This window comes from Cylas formicarius, unplaced genomic scaffold, assembly GCF_029955315.1.
Source record: "Cylas formicarius isolate icCylForm1 unplaced genomic scaffold, icCylForm1.1 PGA_scaffold_7__23_contigs__length_41026272, whole genome shotgun sequence".
Lineage (NCBI taxonomy): Eukaryota > Metazoa > Arthropoda > Insecta > Coleoptera > Brentidae > Cylas > Cylas formicarius.
In genome coordinates, this window is record NW_026844352.1 from 22,427,273 (window position 1) to 22,445,737 (window position 18,465).

At 34.3% G+C, this 18,465-nt stretch overlaps 1 protein-coding gene across 6 annotated transcripts in view; it reads right to left on the reverse strand.

The window, feature by feature from the left end:
- Positions 1 to 18,465, reverse strand: part of LOC132704399 (teneurin-m) — a 582,182-nt gene that overhangs the window by 290,804 nt on the left and 272,913 nt on the right. For 4 of the 6 annotated variants that reach the window (XM_060674368.1, XM_060674370.1, XM_060674369.1 and 1 more), the window contains exon 2: positions 8,924 to 8,999. The exons of the other annotated variants lie outside the window; for them this stretch is intronic. In XM_060674368.1, the coding sequence (XP_060530351.1) occupies positions 8,924 to 8,939 (16 nt within the window). In that variant the 5' untranslated portion in view covers positions 8,940 to 8,999. The remainder of the gene's footprint in view (positions 1 to 8,923; positions 9,000 to 18,465) is intronic. 6 annotated transcript variants of the gene reach the window in all.

The following is an 18,465-nucleotide window of genomic DNA, read 5'->3' on the forward strand; positions in this document are numbered from 1 at the left end:
GCAAACGGCATTTCAGTCACGAGTTTATTAATGTTATTATTAATCAACGAGTGAGTTAAAAAGTTTACCGAACGTGTTGCATACTATACTTTTTCTACGACCGTTAGTTTTTGGGTACATTTACGCAAAACAACACGAATACATTCACTGACTTGATCGTCAGAATTGACAGACGTCAAAATTCAAGGCGTGGGAAATATCTCCGAAAACATCCGATTGCTCCCTATCCCGTACGGTAAAATCCCGGAAATGTCCGAAGTGGCTCGGATTAGTGGGAAACGAACTGACGTGGTAAAGTAAAGTATATTCCTTTCGGATTCAAAATAAACTGAACGCCTCCGTTTGTGGTTTTTGCTACGGATGGATCCAGTGGCTTCAAACTTTTCAATTGTGTGGCATTATCTAATGTTCAATTCAAGCAGCTTTTATAGCACAACTATTAGTTTGATAGTAAATAAAGACTAGTTGGGTATTGGGTGGAATGAACCATTTTAAAGAATTAATAATTGTTAGGTACCTACTACTACATAAAACTTAAAGATGGCAAAGAAAAACATTTAAATAATTACAAAAAAAAAGAACAAACTTAAATATAATCATAAAATTTTAAAATTCCAATTTTAGTTGTAAAGGTGTAACTGAAACCTTGGAAATGAGATAAAACTTAACCCCATGAAAAGTTCAAAATTGCGAAAATGTGTTCCCTTGCAAACAAAATCGACGTTTTTTAGTGGTTTTTATTTTTGGTTAAAAATGTTTATCTATTAGATAGCATGGTTTATACGAGTTTTTGAGAGATTTTAATTTGTGTGTTTCCTTAGAAATCCGTCATTCTTTCCGGAATATTTCATTTCCTACTCGTTCAGACATTGGCATTGGTCTATTTAAATAGTCGAGAATAGAAAAGGTCGACATCACATGGGCATTTTCCGTATTGTCAAGTTGCATGGGAGCATCACACACAAGTACTAATTTTATCTAGTCTGTTAATTATAAAATTCAAATAAAGAAACAATAAATATGATCATTTTGTAATCACAAGAAATGCACAAAAATTTGAACCGATTCTACAAGTAGATCGTATACAGTTAGAATTACTTCTTCAACAAATTTATGACCACAACCAACTTGGTTATTCTATGCTGAGGCATACTCCGGGAAGTCTATTTTTGGTGGTAATTAAGCGATAATGACTTCCGTATTCGTCTCCAAGTTTAATGTTTATTAATTTAAAACTACAGTTTTTACAAAAATTCATCAGCGTTTTCTTTAAGCCTACTATATTAAAACACAAACGTAAAACTCATCGCCAGTGGGATATTCTTCGTCGATGTCGAAAGCAAAGTTCTGTATGAATATTTTATTATTATTTGTTTACTTTAAAAACGGTTTCAGAATCACACCACGTAAAACTTGTAACTTCGTGAAAAATTCCCCTCAGACGATGTAAAGCAGGTGGATAGCCGTCGTTATAAGTGGCAAATGAAGAAATATGTGCGGTACAAGGTGCCGTGTGTAGAGGCTTACTAACTATGAAAAACGGTTCGTAAAATTGGGAGAAGCAGTGAATAGTCAAAGAGTTTTCGGATAACTTTCACGTATTCTTTAAACGAAAATATGCTAAAAACAAATTTGAAAACAAGTATAAATGCTTCTTATTCAAAATCTGTTAATACGACGTAATAAGGGAAAACTAGGATAAAAAAACACAGTGAGATAAAAATTGAACATTACAAACTTATGGTGAAAGTGAAAATTGAATATTATAAAATTAATTCATTTTTTTATTATTTCTTTTTAAGTAACATGACAAGTTTTATACGATGTTTAATACTATTGACATTTACTCTCAGACTTTCCATAACCCTTGAAGATCTTTCAACTTACTTCAATACTTTTCTAATATTTACCCTTCTAACATTTATTGTGATATCAGTAAATTAAAGAAAAAAGAAAAAATCGTGTTTATGTGAATCTAACTACAAAACCAGAAGGAAAGTAAGTTTTGCTAAAAAACGTTAAAAAAAAGAAAACATGTATATTTCGGTAGAAGGGCATATTTGTGAACATTAATTTTTCCATAATAATAATTAAAAATAAGACAAGTTAATTTGTAGCAATAGAAATCGCTGGTGGCTTCATCTGCGGTTGATGAATGAATGAAAAACATGTTGTTGGTTTTTGTAAGATAATATATATGGTGCGCCATTAAAAAAAAATGAGATTTTTCGATTTAAAATGATCCAAATATATTCGTTTATTTTAAACATCCTGTAGCATCTGATTCTAATCTGTTGCATATATCTTTTAAGTCATCTTTGAATAACGTTTATATTAAATTTGAGTGATCTACCTTCAAAAATAATTGCGCAATCGTATTTTTTTTGCAAGTGTGAAAACAAGTAGTTCTTTAGAAATATTGAAATGTTGGGAAAATTATTGGATTTAGGTATGTATTATTATTATTAATAAAAAAGTTGAACAATTACAGAACGAATTCAAAATATACTTTAAAAATATACGCCATGCTTGAATGATCCACCCTGTATAATTTAAAATAATTTTGAATAGTGCAGCCTAACAGTCTTTACAATTTTTTTATTTACCATTTTCTTTTGAAACCAATGAAATAATGAACTTTACTCTATGACCCACCTTGTACACTGAGTTCCATTGAAAATTCACATTACACTTACATATTTTGCAAAATGTCTATTTTTATTTATTCTCCATCTACTTCTAATCGAGTTTGTGGAACCCTGTATAAAAAAACTGCCGTAGCCCATAAACAAACCAGACGCATAAACTAATGTCCCCGTTTTCCAAAATGTCGTTTCAAATGTATATTTTCATATTATTTCCTCGTTTGTGTTTCCCAAAATAGGCCTTTTTCCGGCCGTAATATTCAATATAGAGACACAACTAGCGCGTTCGTTGTCCCGGAATTGAATCGGACGGACGAAAAAGTCGGATCGAGCCCGACAAACTCGAACAGTAAATGAACATTCGATTGGTATTTTATTATTTTGGAATAACGGCGCCAGATGGACGCTACTGCAATTTGTCTACGAGGTGACGCATTTTGGAAATTAAATATTATTCGCAATGTTCAGACCCGATGACAATTTTGAAATATTTTCCAGTATGGCAGACAAGGAGCCGGACGCTTTCGCGTAAATTAAAATTTCAATTTTCGGTTTAATAAAGGAAAATGATTCGAAATTGGGCATTTTGCGACGCGACACTGAAAATAATTCGCGGCGGTTCTATAAAACTTAACCTTAATTTATTTTGCTTTGCGGTCTGCCTAAAATTCTCCAATTAATTTGGGCGCCTTTGAGCAATCCGAGATGTTTCTCGCTTTAAAGGGCCAATTTAAGCTTGCCGTTTAATTTCTCGGTTAAATGTATGAAGCGAATACTTCAGCGAGCCGCGCAACTACACGCAATATTTTTTCGCTTTTGGCTTTCTGATTTTTTGAATTTATTGTGGGAAGTTTTTATTCGAAATTTTCAAATTTCACACAAAGAAGCATTGAAAGGACTGTTTTCCACCACAAAGTAATTTGTTAAAACCGGTGTGAAGTTAGAGACGAACGACCAGTGGCGGCGGAGATTTTTAAAGCATTTTAGGAAGCAACTGATTTAAATTAAATAGCTTTAGTTTCCCTAGAGAATATTCTCTTGCACTTGCTATAGAGTGAAACAAAAAAGCATTACACATTTTTTTTCTGCTTTAGAGGAAATTTACACACTTTCATTGCCTAATGAAAATGTTTCCACGAAGGTTAACTTTCGTTTCCAGTAAAAGAGAATATTTTTACTGGAAACGAAAGCTAACCTTTGTGGACACATTTTCATCAAGAAATGGAAGTGTGTAAATTTCGATTAAAGTAGAAAACAAATATTTAATAATTTTTTTTCACCCTATAGCAACCCGTATGGGAGTACGAAAGAATATTTTTGCTGGGAATAAAAGCTAACCTTTAGGGGCACATTTTCGTTATGAAATGAAAGTGTGCAAATTTCGATTAAATTTGAAAAAATATATATAATTATAACTTTTTAGTTTCACCCTATAGCAACCCTTGTAAGGGGCTGCAAACGAACAATTTCTCTGGAAACGAAAGCGAGAGATCTATTTAATTTAAATCAGTTGCTTCCTAAACTGGTTTACAAATGTCCGCCGCCCCTGGTTGTTCGGCTCTTTCCGTAATTTTGGACGCAAACTTTTAGCTGCTAACTTCACATCGCTGTAGCGTACAAGAAAATATGCGTATGCGACAAAAAGGAGCGCATAGTCGATTGAAATGCATAAAAAAAAACAAATTCTGCAAAATTTTAAAACGTAGCGCATTAAATATACTAACGGTTTTTGAACAGATTTACCACTTAGGTGTTACACGTTATAATTCTGCTATTTTAAACGGTATGAAATAATATCTGCTGTCTTGAGAACAATGTTGTTTGTATTTAATTGTTTTGCATTTATATTCTTTTGACTTGCTATAATGAACCTTGTACAAAAATAATCAATAAATGTATTTATTTATTACTTTTTACAAAACTTCTGGGTTCCTCCTGCGTCGGATTTTGCTGAGTGAAACAGTTTCAGTCAAGCGCTGAAGAAGCCAACAGGATGATTGGTGAAACGTCAGCAAGTTCGACTAAGCAAAAACCGACGCAGGAGGAATCCACAAGTTTTGTAAAAAGTATTGCAGTAGCATGTGGAAGTTTCTTTGAAAAACTATTTATTTATTTATTGTTAACTTCATTGTTATCAAATAGGGCATTGTTTATATTGCATAATGTTCTGTCAGCAAATTTTCAGTAGGTGTTTGTTAATTACACTTGATTTATTTTACATTGTCTTCCTCAAAAACTTCAACTTGTAAAAGTTCCCGATAAATAAAGTTTTATTTTATTCTATATATATATTCATATATCCAAAGCTGCCAAAGCTGGAACAATAAAATTCAATTCCTGAGGTGACAGCAATGCTGTCAGAATTCACGTTGATATTTATAATTCTGGTAGCTTTTGACTGAGGCAATTCTAAAATTTTCAGAGATCTGGAAAATTGAGAATTTTTTTATTATCTGACAACACTGCTGTTAGCATTTTTGAATTATGCACAACTAATCGTTCAATTATTGCATTCATTGGAAAAAATAAAGCACTGTAACAGTAGCTGTAACGCAAAAGTGGTAAGACTGACAACATTGCTGTTAGCGTTTTTGAACTCTGCAGGTTTAAAAAAACCCCAAGGCATTGAATTTTATCTTTCCAGTTTTGGCAGTTTTGAAGGTACATAAGCGTTTCGATATTTTTTACTAACCAGGGATATAGGTTACATACTGCGGATGTCTACCTGTATACCTGCTTAATATATTTTATAAATTCAGTGGCAATTTCATTCTTTCAAAACATTTACAATACGACAAAAAATGTATGAGTTTCTCAATGAAGTTGGCCGATTTTTTTTTTAATTTGCTACTCCAAATGAAGGGCTTATTTTACAAATTCACGAGAATTTGTAAAATAAATGAATGAAATAAATGAATTTTTCGAACATCTATCTAACTAATATCATTGTAGAACCTACCTTTGCATCGTTTCAGACAGAATTTTAATAAAATAATAATATTGTAAAATGAAAAAGCAAGTGCAAGGGTCTACATTGAACCATTGGCGCATTTGGCCAACTCTAGAAATAAACATCCTAATCAACATCTAGAACATGATTAATGAATTTTGGACAAAAATATATGAATGCTTTCTAGCAAATATGCTGTCCAGCAAATTAATGTCAATACGTCGAATTTCGCAGGCTTATCCATTGAATTTATCTCAAATCTTCTAGTTCTAATGCTGGTAGTTAGTTTGGATAGGAAATGTATTTAATTCGGCTTTAGTCAAATCTGAACATTTCTGCGCCAGAAATCTGACCGATAGCGGAGATCACGTAGAAACATTACAATTTATAGACCACACATTATTTGTATTCCTAACTAATAATTAGAAAAAATCATTATCATTCAATCATTAGCTAGTTTCCTAGTTGAATTAAGACTTTTGCCTTTGAGTGATTGGAGAGTTTACTGCTTAATTGGTATTAAAAGAGTCAAAAAATAAATTTGAGTATCTCAAAAATCATAGATTTTCTAATATCTTTATGCAAACTAATATTTAAGGACATGTAGTTAGAGAATAGTTTGTGTATCTATGGAGCGATCTGAAAGCGATCGTCTGGAGCTCAGTGTAATTAATTAAAGGCTCCTAAGTCTATCTTGAAGCGGAAAGTTTTGGATATAATTTGAACACAAGATAACGTATAAACTGTTTTTGGATGTTTTCTATGCTGTTAATATATTTAAAAATGATTGTTTGCTTGGATTGCGTACCGAAAAAACGTATTTCAAGTTTGACCTTTTAATTTTTGTTTCAATTGCGCAAACAATAACTTGGAGCCTAATGTTAACCCCAGATCATTTTTTCAAAGAAAAACATTATTTAAGCTGTAACTAAAAGCAATGTTATTTATGAGTCAATTCAGTAAAACCATTTAAGTTTGCTTCCAATTTTCAGCACCCTATGGACTATAACATATTTTATATAACATTATACGTATTAGAAACAATTTTTTATACCGTGTATCATGAGGGAAAAGAATAGGGGACCAAGGTAAAAGGTTTAGAATCTATATGGTTAACCTTAACACACTGATAACGTCAAACTGTAAGATAAGAGTGACACAAGCTTAAAACGCAACTCCTCTATCATGCAATTGGTTGCACTTAGCTTGATTTTAGATTTTGTACGAGTATATGGTCACTCCCCATATGTACTCTGAGCGGAATATCATATGGACGCAACACAAGTCTTTAAAGTGTTTCAGATATTAATCTACTTGTACTTTTGATACCATTTACAAATCTTCTGGATTCCTCCTGCGTTTATATACTGTTTGAAAGGGTAGTGGGGAAGCTAAAGGAGGTACTCGTAAAAATCTGAGTCGCGGTTAATATTGTTTGGTTGTTTAGAGGTTTCCATGGATTCTTGGAATTGTATTTGTTAGAAGAATTGTTTACCTGCAAGCATTTTAGTTTGGTGGAATAAGATTTGATGTTTCATGATTGTGTCCGGCAACTGCTGGTGAGATTATTTGTCGTAGGCTTCATTTTTTTTTAGCTTAGTTGATATAGATCGAAGATGTTGAAAGATTTTTGGACAAGTGGGAAATCTGGCTTTAACTTTTTCTTAATAAGTTTTGATATGCGATCAGGACCACAACGGCAAGTGTGGGACTCATTTTCTTTGGGAAATTGTGATGCCGTGTAAATCAAGGAGACGCTTATTATAGGAAAATACAGACTACTGTCTAGTGACCCTACTAAGACGATTGAAGGAAAAATATACCTATCTCTCCATAAATACAGACGCTATATTTCGGATAACATTAGAACCACGTTAACTCCACATCACACCAAAGCTCCACAAAATCCATAAAGATAATATACCACTCAGACCGTGTTCGTGGTTCGAACCTCATGCCATAAACGCTGCAACTATTAAACGTAAGATCTGGCTTCGATATGTTGACGATACCTTCATTTTCTGGAGTTGGACCGATAAACAGCTAGACTCTTTTCCCAATAATCTTAATTCTTTGCGATCATCAATAAAATTTACTATTGAGAAAGAAAAGAATGGCTGTCTACCGTTTCTAGACGTCCTAGTAAATAGTAAGTAGAATGGAAACCTATCCAGACAGCACAGTATCTAAATTTTGAGTCTAACCATTCTGAAGCAAGCAAACTAGGAATAATTAAAACACTGTGCAAAAGAGCAATCACAATATGTAGCGACCAAGCATCTCTCGATGCGCGAATTGAATAATATTAAAAACCTATAAACAAAATAATAACAAACTGCAAGCGTGAAACAACACCATAACATGTGAGGTAGATGCTCTTTCTCTGTTGACGATCCCATACGTGAAAGGAATATCAGAAAAGATTAGGCGAATTGCTAAACAATATCAAGTTAAAACTGTATTTAAATCTGGATCAACATTAAGAAGTGTACGCACAAAAACAAAGCCTGAAACATCGACTCAAGAGAAAGAATGGATCTCTACCAGATACCCTGTGAATGCGGAGAGTCATATATTGGCGAAACCAAACGTGTGAAACGCAAAAATCAGGTATCGCAGAACATGTGTGGACCAAACAACACAACATCCAATGGTCCAGAGCGCGGGTTATTCGCAGAGAGCAGCATTGGAGAAACCGCAAATTTAAAGAAGCAGTTTTCATTAGAAACAATGAAAACATCTTCAGCAATCCAAGCATGGATATACCAACAATTTAATTTAATTTAATTTAATAAGGCGCACCAATGCTGGCGTTCTAGTTAAACTTCATGCTTGACTACCCCCGACTCTGTCACGGATGAGCGCCGTTGCATGGTATATAAGTATATAAACGACGTGTATTTTCTGAAACGCTTATGAAAAACCGACGCAGGAGCACTCCAAGAAGATTTACAAATAGTATTACAGTAGCCTGTGGAAGTTTCTTCGAAAAATGGTACTTTTGATGTTCTACACTAGAACTATTCTTATTCGTAATTTCTAGCAAATAAACCAAGGCAAAAATACATACTTCTAGGTTGAGCAATATTTCTGATGATAATTAATTTGTTCAAAACTGAGAAAAATAAAATATTTGGGGGCGCTGTGATGGCAGACAAAGAAGCAGAATCAATTTGCATTTTCCTATGGCATGCAAACAAAAATGTTGCGCTATAGCTAATGTCCGTCGGTGAAAAATGGCGATCATGTGTTGGTATTCGATTAAAGCAGCGCCAAAAGCAACAAAAGACAATAATCAATCAAACAAGCGGCACAAAGGTATACCAACCTTGCGAATAGCTCATTGCGAAGCGGGCGCATGTGTCGAGAGGCAGTGGTAATTGGGCCAAAGGACACACACTCACCTGAAACAAAATGGGAAAACGTATTGTAGATTATATCGAAATTAATTTAAGCCGGTAAAGCGAACTACAAATTCGCCCCAAAAACTAAATTTCTAGGACACCTAGACTACTCGAATTTGTCCATTTTAGCAAACGGCATACTAAAGTACCTTTCAGTTAAATTACCTAGAAATCAATTTTAATATTCTATGTTGCTGACTGAAAGATAATGATAATAGCTTTAGGTTCAGTGAAGCAAGTGTCATATGGGGGTCGGATATGAAAATGTCACATGTGTCATCGAAAATAAGTTATTATTAATGTATTTATTCCCTTCTTAAATAAGATTGCACCCCCTGCATCATAAAAATCTGGGATGTACTTGTAAGTGATGTGATTTATTATAAACTTTTAATGTCACAAAGTGCTTGAAATTGAGAATAAGTATGGCTTTATCATTACCTAGTGGTCATTATTACAAAACAATGAAGATCTGTAAGAATACATTACTTTCTGCATTCCATGTAACTTTGTCTCTCATACTACATTATTTTTGCAACATTGCAACAATAGTGACTTTTCAGAATATCATTCAAGACCGTTACACTAACACCAATCATATTTTATATTATATTTGGAGAACCATATTGCCCGGAGTTACCATCCAATTAAGAGACACAGATCTTCCTATCGCAGAAGTATCATCTGCAAAATGACAAACGCTTTTCGGGTTTTTGTTCTTGAACAGAACATTGAATTAAATAGTAGTGGTGAAAATGTTCTGCGGAACGCCGAAGTAGATATATATTTGCCGTGCCATATAACGAAAGTTTTTGTATATCACAGTATCTCCATTAATTTGTACGTATGATTTTAACCATTCCAAATGTGGACCATAAGGGTCATAAGATATTCTAAAAAAGAATCTACACCAAATGAGCTTCACTATTTTTGAAGAAGAGTCAGTCAACCGAGTAACTCATCACATGGTAATTATTCGGGTTTTCACCTCTTAAAACTAACCAGAGAATACTTCCACAATTCATAAAACGTACCAGAAAAAAACGAACTTTAGAATTCATAATTTCGATGCCAAAGTTGTTGGCTATGCCTTTAAATGATTTCATACTTTTCCAGTCCTTCAAGTTCCTAAACCTTGCATTATAAAAACGATTGTAACCTCAATTAAATTCATATATGACGTAGTAAAGGGAGCTACTACGTTGTAATATCACACTACCATAGGATTGAGGATGACGGTAGCATTCAGCTTAGAGTTATTGAATTTTCCGACTTTTCGATAAGAAATAATTCCATTTTTTTTAGTAAAATTGATGTTCCACAACTTCAACTATAACTTATAGGCTCTACAGCCATTAATATGCATAAAATGTCTACGGAAGATGTCAGGGCCATTGGGATTTTTGACATTTTGAATTATTAGAAGTGTTTTGTTTTGAAAATATTAATTAAACGGCTATTTTAAATTATTTGAAACGTTAAGTTAAATGCTGGCAAACCATTAACCGATGTTTGTTTTTATTCAACTTATTTTATGAATGAGTTGTATTTGCTTTGGATAAATTGACCTTGATTTTTGAGGTTATAATCTGCATTGCCTCAAATAACAAGTGAAATTAAATAACAGCACTACAATCAGTCATGTTGATTAATTCTTGTTCCTATTGTCTAAACTAAAAACACGATCCTTTCGCGGCAAGGTAAAGTAAAATGTACAAACCTTCCAACGACAGGTATTGCAATATTATTAAACTATTTAAAAAATCCCATAAAAGAAATATCTCATACTACTTCGACTCTATGTCGCACCGATTCTGAGTTGATCTAATAAGCGTATATGCTCGTTGAACTTGTTTAAAACTAACGTAATATCCGCCATGATACAATTAAAGTCTGTTCATAGATATAAGAAACAAAAGACCCGGCCAAGCTGTAAGAATGGAATATGGCCGAACAGGTCCGTACTTTGTTTAAAATTTTTGTTAGGAAAGATAGTAAACAATATTTATTTATTTATTTATTTTATTAATGGATTTAAACATAAATACAAATTTAAGTATTTATATTTAAATTGAAAATAAAATTGCAAATTACTTTTATTACCTACTTAAATTACTTAAAATTATTCACATAATATATCAGTATCACTATCGCTATCATCGTCTGTTCTAATTATTATTTGTTCTATATTATTTGCAATATGGATATGATTGTTTTGCTTTTTATATATGTTTAACAGAATTTGCCCAAGTATGTGAAGGGATGTTAAACAGTTCGGTTTCTATAAGTTTGAGGACATTGGAGTTAACACGGGGAATGCCAGATTTCAGTTGGTACCAAACATGTTCAATGGGATTAAATATACAGTGGTAAGTGGTAAAACTGTATGCAATAGATTTTTTGCATAATTATCACAGACGTATTCCTTTTGTAGGTTCAAGCTTTATAGAACCTCAATTAATTGCTTTTTGGTATAATCTTCGTGAAAATAAATGTCGTTATTATACATGCAGTTTTGGCTTGTTGCTTTTGTGTCACATGGGGAAGGGGTTTTAGTCAACTGTCTATTCTGATAACTTGCATTGTCCATTACAATGACGCTATTAGGAGGAATGTTTGGAACTAGTTTGTTTTTAAACCAACTTTCAAATAAATCAGCTGTGGTGTCTTCATGGCAAGCCAGAGAATAATATTTAATATTTTTCGAAGACAGAGAAAGTCCATTTGGAATCCAACCATCTTGAGAGCCCGCATGCGAAATAGTTATTCTTTTACCTCTTTTTAATGGCGCGTTTGTTTTACACTTATCAGTTGAGTCAACCCAACCCTTTTCAAGGGGTATCATAAGTGTCGAACCAGGTTTCATCCAAGTAAATAATTGGTCTTTGTTGTTCTCTGTAAATCCTAATTTTCTCTAGATATTCCAGTCGCCATTTCCGAATTCTAAAAGAGTCCATTAAAACTTGCCTTTTGTCAATTTTTTTAAATCTAAACCCCATGTGTTGAATACACTTCCATAAGGTAGTTCTGTCACATTTAACACCGGTTTCATCTTTTTCAAGCCTACTAATTAAGATATCTAATGTAGGCCCGCTTTGTTCCTCGTATAACTGGTAAATTTTACGCAGTATTATATCTTGATCACTTTCATCTACACTCGAGAAAATGTCAGCATCGCTTTTTTTTTCCTCGCTGAAATGGAAATATTCACAATTATCCATACAGTTTTCGTCAATGTGGCTGTTTCTTCTAAAGATGCTTGTTGGCTGGCACCACGTTCAATGAGAGTCAAATAAACATTGTTTATAACTTCCTTAGTCTCAATAGAATAGTGTTTTCTACATTTGGGCGGGAGCATTTCCTGAGATACACCAGATTCGCACATATTTTGCATAATTCGCACATGATTGAACAAACGCTGTATTACACACGAAGTAAGAATGATTACTAATAAACTTAAACTAAGTAGTATACCAAACCAAAGAATATTAAACACAGGTAGGTATAAAATTATTTTCTTTTACGGACCGCAATTTTAATCTTGTTGCATTGTATCATAATGACCACCCTTGGATAATCCCATTCAAAAGCAATTGGTCACTTTCTTATATCTATGAACAGACCATACCTACTTAGTGTTTATAATGAAAATGTAACGCAATATGACCGAGTCGAGGTTATATAAATTTAGACCCAAGGTACATCGCTCAGATTTGTTTGCTACTAATTTGTCTCGATCAATTAGGCTTGTTTTTCCGCAAGCATGAACCTAAACGTCGTACACCGTAAGGCTTCTACTATTTCAAAAATCAATTTACGCCCTCCGTCCCCACACGTCACACAATTTTAACGACTCAAACGTTCAAAGTTAAAATAAACCGAAAATTGTTTTTACAACTGCGGAAATCTGGCCGTTAAACTTTTAACTAATTTATGTGAGATAAAAGTGTTTTGACTCCTTTCGCTGTGTTTCGAAATATATCATAGGCTGAGTGTTTTCGTTTAAGAGACGCTTCTGGTTTCCGCTTAAAATAATAAATTATTTCGTTTGAAGTCTCGTAGTCGGTTCCAGGAGCGAAAGACACCATACGTCAAAGAGAGAGGAGATAGAGGACATAGCGAGAGAGCGTAAAGCTTTGTTTAGGTTTAAATGCTTACGAGTAACGTTTTGCTATCAAAATCAGAAAAAATATGTTTATTAAGTGCGAGTTTAAGAAGTGAGGCTTCAATCGCATTTGAAATGTCCAGGGAAGCCTGGAGAACAAAGTTAGTGAATGCTTAATAACTTAAACATTAATAATTCCACAAAGTTATGAGAACCATATAAGTCAAAAAAACAGGCAAACGAAACAAAAAGGAAATCACAGTTTTTCTGTAAAGCATTTCAGGGTTTTGTGAAAGGAGGTTAGTTAAATTATTCACTTCAGAACGTTAGCACGAGGGGTTTGCAATTCGAGAAATTAAGTGCCATGCTAACATTGAAGTTTCTGTAGTAAAGAAGGGCAATGAATGTTATTATTGACCAGCTTGTAAGATAATAGTAATTGAAAATTAATCCAGCCAATTCACACTCATTATAAAGCCAATTTTGTCTAAAACTTGCTCGTTATAACCCTTTATAAACTATTGTATAACTTTTCTCCAGCTACGATCTGGATAAAATCTTTGGTAGAACGCAATAAAAAACCAAGCATTTTTGACGAATCCATTACTATAGAGTTGCAATGTGCCGTAAATGATCACATGTTATCAAATATTATTCCTGGGTCTTTAAAAGTGTCAGTGTGTTCGTGAAGGAAACGACATTCTACTTCTCAATATTAATTTGAAGTTTATTATTTTTCACTCAAAGATTAATTCACATTAAATATGTTTGCATATTAAAGCAATCTTCAATGGATCTAGCCTCCACAAGCAATTTAACATCATCCGCATACAACAAATAGTTGATGTCCAGTGAGTCGCCTATATCATTTGTAGAAACGTTAAAAACAAGGGGCCCCAGAACCAAGCATTGCGGTACCTCTGACGTAGCTATATGCTCTATAGATTGACTGCGATTAGAGAGTAAATAAAAAAAAAATACATATAGTTTTGGTATAAGTACCATATGACATAGCCTATGGAAAACCTTGAAAAAACCCAAATATAAGACGTTAGTTTGGTAACCTTCCCCTTAACAATTAATTTGGATGATTTACTGATTACAAAAATAGGTAATTTTTCCATAAACCACCAAAAACATCAAAGCTGCGTTTTTCTTACAGGGGATCAGTTTAATCCGCAAAGTCTGATTTTATTTTAATTATTGAAGAATGGACGCTTGTTTCTAAAAAGGAACGATACAATTTTCATCAGTTTCACAAGTTACGCTCAAACCCATTACTTAAAAACCATTCATTAATATTTGTTGATAAAACAACCCAATGCCCTCGCGAACCCTGAAACGCGGATATTGCGTTAGACGTGACAACGTCTATCGCCTCCCTTGATCACGCTGCATAGACGTGACTGACCGCCCCGACGGCGCCTGTTTTCCAGACATGCGTTGCGCGCAGTTAGTCAGTCGACCGCGACCGCCCTTGACGATAGAAAAGTGAAAATCGCCCTATCGCTAAACCCCCCTTTAAGCCCCTTTCACTCTTAATATTCCCTTATAAGTCGGTGTCCTCTTTGGACTAGCCCCTCAAATGGTTTCTTTCGAGGAAGTTTAATCTCTATTTTAACGCAAATTGTGTTTGTGATTAACTCAAATAAACCGATTGTTAAATGCCTTATCTTGTACCGTCGTCGCGTTGTGACAGAATATAGTTTGTGTTGTGTTAAACGGCTATCATTTAAAATAAACCAGCCCCGCAAGAATACAGTCCACACCCCCAACAAATCAACCCGTTAGATGGTGGTGAAGCAAGGATACGTTTCTCCCCCATTGTTTGGTCCATAGCAGCCGGATTGTTGGCCGTTTTGCCTATCAGAAAAATTGTAAAACTCCTCAACGCATCGTAACGTTTGGTTATTATTACCAAATCAGCTTGCTTGGTACTGAATTGACGCCGACGGAGACGCTCGGACGGAAGCAGCTTCCTTCGGTCTTTGAAAAATTACCGACACGAGTTTGGACTCGCTTTCGTCGCGGTTAGACAGGACCGTACTTCAGAAGTTTGGTGAGACAATTCCAATTTTATAAAGTGTTGTGCAATACTTCGCGTTTTGACGTTATTTCACGTGATTGCCTGGCTCTTCTGCGGAAAGCATTTAAAATTGCATTTAGTAAAGCATAGTTATATACAACTGTAGCGGTAAAAAATTCGTATGTTCATTTCGCTGTTTTGAAAAATCAATTCAAGTGAATACTTTTAAAATGTCTATCAATTCGCTGGAAGATTTAAAAAATCAAAGAGCCCATTTAAAAAGCTCGATAACTAGGATTTGTAACTGGGTAAACTCCAACAAAGATGTTATCAAAGATAAATTTGAATTTCAAATGCGCGCTGATAAATTAGAAAAAGTATTTTCGGAATATAATGATGTTCAGAATTGCATCGAGACGCTTTTACTTGAGTTACCTGTTGATCAAGGAGATCATGCTGAGGATAGAGATGCTGTAGAAAGTAATTATTTTAAACATTTATCAATAATTCAACATGTAATTGAACAATTATCACCTAATTTAAATAATTCCGCTGTAACCTCGCATATGTTAACAAATTCTAATTCTGTGTCAAATATACCGTCTGTTAAATTACCAGAGATCAAAATCAACCAGTTTTCTAATAATCAAAGTGATTGGGCGGCCTTTTATCAGCTGTTTGATGCGCTAATTATTAAGAACCCTAGTATAAGTGACATTCAAAGATTTTTGTATCTAAAATCTTACTTGAAAGGTGAAAGTTTAAAACTTATAGACTCCCTTAGTGTGACGAACGAAAATTTTGAAATCGCGTTGAAAATTTTAAGAGACAGATATGAAAATAAGTGTTTGCTTTTAAACCATTTGTTGAACTCACTATTAGACTTGCCAACTATAACAAAATGTAATGCGCAAAATTTAAGAGACTTTGTAGTAAATTGTAAGAAAAATATTGAATCTTTAAAAAATTTAAATTTGTCTGATAGACAACTGTTTGAACTAGTTTTGATAAATTTATTCCAAAAAAAATTAGACTACACTTCAAAGAAACTTTTTGAGGAGGAAAAAGGTAAAGACAAAAACGAGTTACCGACTTTAGAAGACTTCTTTACATTTCTTAATAGCCGCTGTGTTGTCCTCGAAAATTTACTCGCTTTCGAAAACAAATTCGTAAAGAAAAATGAAAGAACTAGTTTACATACAAATAATAACCCTCAGAATTCCAGAAATCAAAGTTCATGTATCTATTGCACCAAGGAAGGTCATCGTATTTATACGTGCTACGGATTTAAAAACATACCGATGTCTGAAAAACAGGAATTTGTAAGGTCAAATAATATTTGTTCGATTTGTTTAGGCAATAGACACGTTACTGAAAATTGTCGATCAACGCAGAAATGTTTTATCTGTCAAAAATCCAGTCATCATACCCTTTTGCACGTGTCAAATGCTCCCAAGCCTGTGCCTCAAACTAAAAATTCAACCTCTCTTCAACAAACATTCACGAGCACCTCTAGGAACTCGCCCCAAACCTCTGACGTGAGAAAAAATCAATCTCTTTCACACGCATCGACATCAAGAACTAGTTCTCAAATTCTATTAGCCACGGCTTTAGTCACAGTATACTCGAAAGAAGGAACTCCTATTCAAGTCAAGGCCCTATTGGATTCTGCCAGTCAAAGCTCCTTCGCGACTGAACAGTTAGTTTCAAGACTCGGGTGCCAACCATTCAAAAAGATATTGTCCATCTTCGGAATTTCCGAAAATTGTGTTGCGTCGCATAAAATGGTCAACATCTTTATTTACTCTGATGTCAATCCTGATGTGAAATTTAAGGTCACGTGTGCTGTCCTTAAAAAGATCACTTGTAAATTACCCCAAGTAGAAATTGATGTTCAATCCTTAAGGTTACCGAAAAATATCCAACTCGCAGACCCATATTTTCACATCCCCGAAGAGATAGACATGCTCATTGGAGCAGATCTGTATTACGACATTCTCGATGAAGGATTAATTAAACTAGGATCTAACCTCCCAGTACTTCAAAATTCCCACTTAGGCTATTTGATAGCGGGAAGCGTTCCATCGGTGACTGCTTCATCCAGTGTTACCACCAATTTCACGACCAGTGCACACGGAAAGGTCTCCTTACTCGCTCAAACCACTGAATTAGAAAAAACTATCGCAAAATTCTGGGAACTGGAGCAAATTCCGCCTAAGACCTTCCTGAATGAAGAAGAGTCCGCTGCCGAAAAAATATTCACTTCAACTACCAAGGTCTTAGAGGATGGTAGATATCAAGTTTCTATTCCTCTAAAAACTCCCTCAGAATATGAGAAACTCGGAAATTCCTTTTCGAATGCATCGAAAAGATTTATTAGTCTAGAAAGAAGATTCGAAAAGGATCCCTCTCTCTTCTTAGAATACAAAAAATTCATCGATGAATTTGTGCAACTAGGACACGCTAGGAACATCCCTTTAACACTAAAAACCCCTGAAGGCCACAATAAATATTTTATCCCTCATTTGTGTGTCTTGAAAGATTCGAGTGTGACTACTAAATTAAGAGTCGTTTTTGACGCTTCTTGTCCCACTTCTTCTGGAATATCTCTAAACGATACAACCATGAAAGGTTATCAAGTACAACCGGAACTCTATGATATACTTTGCAGATTCAGAATTTTTAAGTTTGTATTGACTTGTGATATAAAGAAAATGTATAGACAAGTTAGAGTTGATCCCAGACAAACCTTCTTGCAAAACATCCTTTGGCGTGAAAAACCGTCACTCCCTTTTCAATGTTTAGAGCTTTTGGTATTGACCTATGGAGTAAAACCTTCTGGTTTTCTCGCCACTCGCGTACTAAAGGAGATAGCTATTAACTCTGGTCACAACTTCCCATTGGGCACTGACACACTATTGAATCAATGTTATGTAGACGATATTTTATCTGGTTGTAATAGTGTGCAAGATCTGCGGATTTTGTTCAACGAACTCAATATGCTATTGAATCAGTCCGGATTTGAGTTACACAAATGGTCCTCAAATTCAAAGAGTTTTCTTAATCAGATTCCTGACGCATCAGATTTGACTCGAAACATGAATCTAGATGGTTCTCCAAGCAAAATTCTCGGTCTGACTTGGAATTCTGTATCTGATTGTTTTTTAATTTCGACACCGCAAGGCTCCTTGGAAGGTCCAATAACTAAAAGAAAAATTTTGTCCACGATAGCTCAGTGCTTTGACCCCCTCGGTCTCGTTAACCCCGTTATAGTTAGAGGCAAAATTCTCATGCAGAAGCTTTGGCTTCAAAAATCAAATTGGGATACTGAAGTT